The 6666-nt window shown below is 35.7% G+C and overlaps 1 protein-coding gene across 1 annotated transcript; it reads left to right on the top strand.

Moving 5' to 3' along the window:
• The first annotated feature begins 1539 nt into the window (after nucleotides 1-1539).
• On the top strand, nucleotides 1540-3655 carry TNFRSF17 (TNF receptor superfamily member 17). Its single transcript, XM_069088088.1, has 3 exons — nucleotides 1540-1656; nucleotides 2007-2157; nucleotides 3372-3655. The coding sequence occupies exons 1-3, from the start codon at nucleotides 1543-1545 to the stop codon at nucleotides 3653-3655; spliced, it is 549 nt and encodes a 182-aa protein (XP_068944189.1). The 5' UTR covers nucleotides 1540-1542.
• The last annotated feature ends 3011 nt before the right edge of the window (nucleotides 3656-6666 follow it).

Below are 6666 nucleotides of genomic sequence, written 5' to 3'. Positions count from 1 at the left end.
TCCAGCTCTGACGCTGAACTCAGATGAGTGATGGTGGCTATATCATTCAGCCTTTTTGGGCTTGTTTCTTCATCTGTAAAACGGGGGTAATAAGCTTTGCAATACCTTCTTCACAAATGAGGCTTAGTGCTTTGTAAACTGCTATGCATTATAAAAATGTAGGCTATAATTATTATTCTCGCATATTTTTCAATGCCTCTCCTATTTCCACAACAACCATCCTAGTTTAAACCCATAATAATAATAATAGCTTACATTTATGTGGCATTTTAAGGCTTACAAAATGATTTACAAATATTATCTCCTTTGATTCTCATAATGATCCTGTGAGGCAGGTAGTAGAAATATTACTATTCTTCCTTTTAAAGATGGAGAATTAGAATATTATAAGTGGTTTGTTTCTGTTCACAGAACTATTACATATAGAGCAGTGGTTTTCAAAGTATATTCTGTGGACTCGTAATAATACTAAAGAAATTATTTGCGTACTAAAATACTCCTCTCTTTTCCAACTACATATCTGTATGAGATTGGATTTTCTTCATATAGTTCAACCAAAGCAATATAACAACAGACTGAATACAAAAACAGATATAAGAATCTAGCTGTCTTCTACATGAAAGAAATAAAAAATCATTCTCATTTTCTTTTGTTTAAAAGTTATTTTCATAAAATATTTATGTTAACATTTAAAATGAAGGAATAAAAATTTAAAATGATCAATTTTGATTTCTATTATGGTAAATGTTCATAGAAATAACCCATATAAGCAAAAGCTCATTGTGATCTTTAATAATTTTTAAGAGTATAAAGGAGTCATGAGATAAAATAAAAAACATAAAGGTTAGTTATTATTTTCAAAATACACCCAACATCAACATTCAACTCCAATCTTCTACCTCATCCTCTACCTCAACCAGAATATCATATTTCTCACATATTGTACTTAACTACAATATATTGGAGTATCTATGCATGTGCCATGTCAACTAATAAATTCCAAGTTCTCTGAGAGCAAGGACCCTGTCATGTATATATTTGTATTTTCCCAAATGCCAAGGATATTATATACATTTATATTCCTTTCTCAGTCTTTTGGCACACAGTAGGTGATTAATAAAAGCTTGTTGAATGAATGAGTGAACAAAACCTTTAAACTGAAGGTCTTCCTCTCCCTTCTGTCCCTTAAGATTATCTGCACCCTCCAAGTTCTACTTAATTCACCTGCTTGGGAAATAGCTTCTATAAATAAACAGTTTCTGTTTCATGAGTGATTTACCCTTCATATTTACACTACCTTAGTCTTGCCTCTAAGCCACCACAGGTTAGGTTGCTTAGAAATTTGAATATAGTTGGTATTCAAATCCTTAGCCACCAAGCTCTTAGTCTGAAAGGGAAATCCTCCTTAAGAAAAACCCTCAGAACACAATGCACTACTTGATATTTAGCTGCTGTTGTTACTACATTTGCTAAGGGAAACTTAGCAAGATTTTTTCTGTCCCTTTTTTTATAGTTCTCTAGTTTTGGGGGATACTGATAGAGATGGCTCAAAGGTGCTTCCAAAATGAATATTTTGACAATTTGCTGCACACATGCAAACCCTGTCACCTCCGATGTTCCAACACACCCCCTCTGGTGTGTCAGAGTTATTGTAATGCAAGTAAGTAATGTAGTATTTCTCTTGCATTTATTTATTAGCTTGCTGTGCAGGTTCGGTATTTGTTCCAAGTAAAATATATAAGCAAGACAGTGACATTTTCTAAATAATACACGATAATGACAGATTGCAGTGATTAAAACATCGACAGAAATTATTCGAAACAGAACTGAATGCACTTATTCAATCTTATCAGCACAATGTAGTTGTCAGTTATTCAAACAGAGGGTTCTTTAGGTTATAGAAAGTCAATTCTGATCAAGAAGAAATATTTGACAAATTATGTTATATTTAAATGGTGTTTGTATTTTCTCATCTTCATTATATCTGCCATTGTCTATCGATAAAGGTACTAACTACCAGGTCCTTGAAATTCACAGATTTGAGTCTTTGGATCTGCATAGGTGTGGGAATAATTTCATCTTTGACAATTTTCTTGCTAATACTTATTCTGAAGAAAATGAGCCCTGAGAGATCAAAGGATGAATTGGAAAATACAGGTACAAAGTGTGATGAATTTGATTTTAAGTCTTTGAAATCTATCTTAATGAGATGGCAATCGTAACTTTCAGTTTTTTCTTATTTTTGTGTGTGTAGCTTTAATATCTAAGTCATAAATCTTTTGAGTGCATTGGTAAATGAGGCAATTAGTTCAAATTCTGTAGATCGATTCATTTCTACTGTATTCATTATGATGTTGATAACACCCATGCCTTCCCCCCAAGTCTTTCCATAAGGTATGACTGACTATCAAAGAACATAAGTATTTTTTCAGGAAACATTGGTATCTTTGGCAAAAGTTGACAGATTGATTAATGTTAACCAAGAGAAACTGCCAGCCCAACCCCTCACTATTAGAAAAAATGTATCTGGCTGCATCCATGGACGTATTTTTAATATAAACTTGAGTGATTTGCTTGCATGAAAGTACTTAAGTCTTCACTGAGGAACAATGTTCAAGTCTGTTACTTTAGACATCAGGCCTTGTTGGTCTAAGCTTTTCTTTCTAGTGAAGGACTGGCAATACAGTATTCATTGTCTCCTTTAAGAACTCTTTATGAAAGAAATATTAAGGCTCAGGTTTCCATAACTCCTCTGTCCATGATCTTATCCCCAAATATGTCAGTCAGTTTCCCAACTTTTCTATTTAATGCTTAATTTGTAAAAACATCCACCTATTTATTTATAATAGAATTAGGGAAGTGAGACATCTGTTCCACTTCTTTTACTTTCGTTGACCAGAGGTCTTTCAGACAGGTGGGGAATAGTGTTTTACGAGGTTGGTTTTAAAAACAATTTTAAAAGAATTACTTCAGGGGAATGTCAGGGAAAGTATTAAGACTTTTCTTCACACGTGTATAACGTAAACATAATGGAGACTTTCTTTCATTATGTTCTCAATTCAGATTCCTTAAAAAAAATCCATTAACTTAAAAAAAGGTAGACCAAATGAGTATTGGTTTGTCTCTAGCTCCAAATTTTGAAGTCACCTATTCAGCACTTGTGACATCATATAATGTATGGTTATAGATGATTCTATCCTTGTTAAGAGCTTAAGGCCTACTGCACAAAGACCAAAGGCTTTGTGGAAAGATGCGCCTCTCAGTGATATTACAGCCTTATTGTTAAAGCCTATGACCTTTAATACTTAGATTTAAGGTAAAACTTTTAGAGCAACAGACAGATAATACTATACTTGTTTATGTCTTTGCAGAGCCAAAAGCTGAGCTACAGGTGGTTGCTAAAGTTGATCTTAATAGGAGTGAAAATGATGAAGCCGGAATTCTCCCTAGAAGCAGTACAACTATGACATACATAGTAGAAGAATGCAAATGTAAAGACTGTAATATAGGCTCAGATATATCCTTCCCATTCCCAGTCATGGAAGAAGGAGCAACTGTTCTTGTCACCACAAAAACAAATGACTTTTGCAAGAGTTCACCAGGTTCCAAGAATGACACTTTCATGGGGATATGGAAATCTATTTTCACAACATAATGATCCAGTTTGACAGGGATAGTATCATTTGCAAAGTTTATGTCAGTGAACAGTGTGATACATCTCATCTCTTTATAATAGTTGCTGTCATATGTCATCAATATAACTAATGTTTTTTCACTTTTTTTGCTTTTTGGAGGGCAGTTGGGGTTAAGTGACTTGCCCAAGGTCACATAGCTAGTTTTTGTGTTAAGTGTCTGAGGTTGGATTTGAACTCAGGTCCTCCTGACTACAGGGCCTGTGCTCTACTCACTGTGTCACCTACTCACCCCTGTTTTTTCATTTTAGAATCTCTTGATTTATTTTTCTACCTTTTGGTTGTCAGTCAACTACAAAATGTCCCTTCATTTCTTTTTATTTGTGCATTTACTCGATATTCACTTACACAGTAGACAAATAAACTGACCATCTCAGGACAGCTTTAAAGTTTTATTTATTACTAATGGAAGTGAAGGAGTGAAAAACAGTAAATGCCTAAGGTCAATTATTCAACATTAAAAGAGGATAGAAATTTTTTTAAAAAGCTTTCAACAAATCTCCCTTTAGAGGAGAGTTCATATACACATTAACAAAGCAAAATGAAAACAAATAAAAATTAACAAATTGCAACACGTATACAGAGGTTCAAGGGGCTATAAGAATTATGGCAGCCAGGTTAAGATTGGGATTTTTGTTTTGAGGTACAGGATGTAGGGATTCTCTTTTATTCATTTATAGATCCCTTCATTTAGGAAAGCAGTTTTATTATACAATGGAAAGAGGAAATCCTTTTCATATGGAGGCAAATATTTTACTTATCCCACTTTTCTGTTGTCTACAATGAAGCAGAAATTGTCTACTGTGGTAATTCAACATATTTTCAAATTAATTGTGAAAGTGTGCTTGGCAAGGAATTATCTATTAAAGTGTTTCTTGACTCTTCCTCTCCCAGTGAATGCAGAGGTAACATCTTTTGTTCTTGCAATTCAAGTGTTGAAGAATTTTACCTGTCATGTAAATATGAATTATGTAGCCCCTTTTCTGTTTTTGTGTCTGTGAAAATAATAAATCACTTTGAGATCTGTGGGTTCTTCTTACATTGCAAGAGATGCTTCTCATTCTAGGCTGAATTTGTCATAACAGATATGTATGATATTATACTGGCTTTTCCCTGATGGTATCTTTGTAGTTTCTGGTAGGCTGATTGACCTGAAAGGTAAAGATTCGTGCTACTAGAAAGAGGCTTTAGTTGGAATGAAGATTGGCTTGCTGATGGAGATGAATGCGTTGTTCTAAGTTTTAGGGATTTTTGATCTGTAGCTTTCAAACTTTTCAAGTTCACATACCACAGGGAAAAAAATTCAACAACTTCAACCACTCTTGATTAGTTACTTATGTAAAAGCAATAGCATCAGAACAAATGGAAAGGATAGCATTGCTTTTTATTTTTTAAATTTTTATTTTTTGCTTTTTGGAGGGGGTGAGGGCAGGGTAATTGGGGTTAAGTGACTTGCCCAAGGTCACATGGCTAGTAAGTGTTAAGTGTCTGAGGCTGGATTTGAACTCAGGTCCTTCTGATTCCACAGCCCCTGCTCTGTTCACTGTGCCACCTAGTCATCCCATCATTGCTTTTTATTAGATGGCAATAATGTGCTCTGAAAATGTGAACAAGTAAATTGACAGAATATAAGTTTAAATGTTACTAATGATGAGCTTGTGGACTTCTTGGTAGCCTTTTATAGACCTTGTTGAAGATAAGAGAGAGGATTAGAAGATGGGGGTGGTTGGCTGACTGCTCACATTGAGCCTCTTACACTGACCATAGTGTCAAACTGGTTATTTCAGGTCACCTCTGGCACTTGGATCTATAAGTTCAGCAATTTTATCAGCCTATTCAGGCTATGAGGGGCTGTTTCTACATTAAGCAAACTCAAAAGAGAATGAGTTATAAGCCAAAATAAAAACTGATTATTTTTATAGGGGTGTAATAGTAATGGAATTTAAAGATTCCCCTGTATTGGCTTGGTTTTTAGATTGATTATGTTAAAACCCAGAGCTTGTGAATCCCACTTGTGGGATGGACTTGTTGACATGAAAAGAGAGGGCTGAACTGGGAGGAGATTGCGACATAAATTTAGAGAAACACAAGAAAAGAGAAAGGCAGGAGAACTTTTTGGAAGCAGCATCTTGGAGGCAGAGAGAGACAGAGAGGATTGCTGAGGGCCAGTTTGAATTGCCCAGGACTTTTGAGAGCTGCCACCCAGAGCTGCCAAAGACTGAGGAGACATGGCTGTTAGGCTGGTACTTTGTCTGTCTGTTTTGATGTTGTTTTGCCAGATTTGTCCACTGGGGAAGGACAGTGCTGTTGTTGCAGAGGTTCTGGAACCTTGCTGTTGGTTCAGAGCTCCTGAGACTGTTCTGCAGACAGAGTGAATTGTGCCCACTGGTGAAGGCCAATGCTGTTTGTTGTTGCAGAGGTTCTGGAACCTTGCTGTTGGTTCAGAAGCCCTGAAAAAGGATTTTCTTGTTGTATGTTTACAGAAATCCTGGAAGAGGGCTTTGCTAATATTTTCAGGGGTCCTAGGACTGTTCTGCAGACAGAGAATGAATTAATGAAGACACTGGCAATGTATCTTGTGGCCTTGCTAAGCTTTGTCTCCCCAGGAACAAAGATTGCTGAGAACTTGCCTCAGGTCAAGATGAAGAAAAGACCTCTCTTTGGGTATTAAATGCTGTGCTTAAGCTTGTTATAACTCTGGGGTAGATTCAGTTGTGATCCAAGGGTGGGGAACTTTTGACTTTTTTGTGCTCTGTGATTGAACAAATGAATGTACTTTACTAATGATTGGAAACTAATCTCCATTTGAGAAGAGGGGCTTTGTGATTGACTAAATGAATGTACTGCCTAGGGGTGGAGTAGTATTTAGAAGAGGGACTTTGTGATTGATTAAATGAATGTAATGTCCAGGGATGGAGTAGTACTTGATTGAATTACACTTGGTGAATGCTGTATTTTGAATGATGCTATATTT

The sequence above is a fragment of the Petaurus breviceps genome, unplaced genomic scaffold (genome assembly GCF_028583685.1).
Source record: "Petaurus breviceps papuanus isolate PSGF00001 unplaced genomic scaffold, PetGlider_PUasm1.0 118, whole genome shotgun sequence".
Classification (NCBI taxonomy): domain Eukaryota; kingdom Metazoa; phylum Chordata; class Mammalia; order Diprotodontia; family Petauridae; genus Petaurus; species Petaurus breviceps.
Note: the sequence above shows the minus strand (reverse complement) of the source record. Positions and strands in the feature narration are given on the sequence as shown.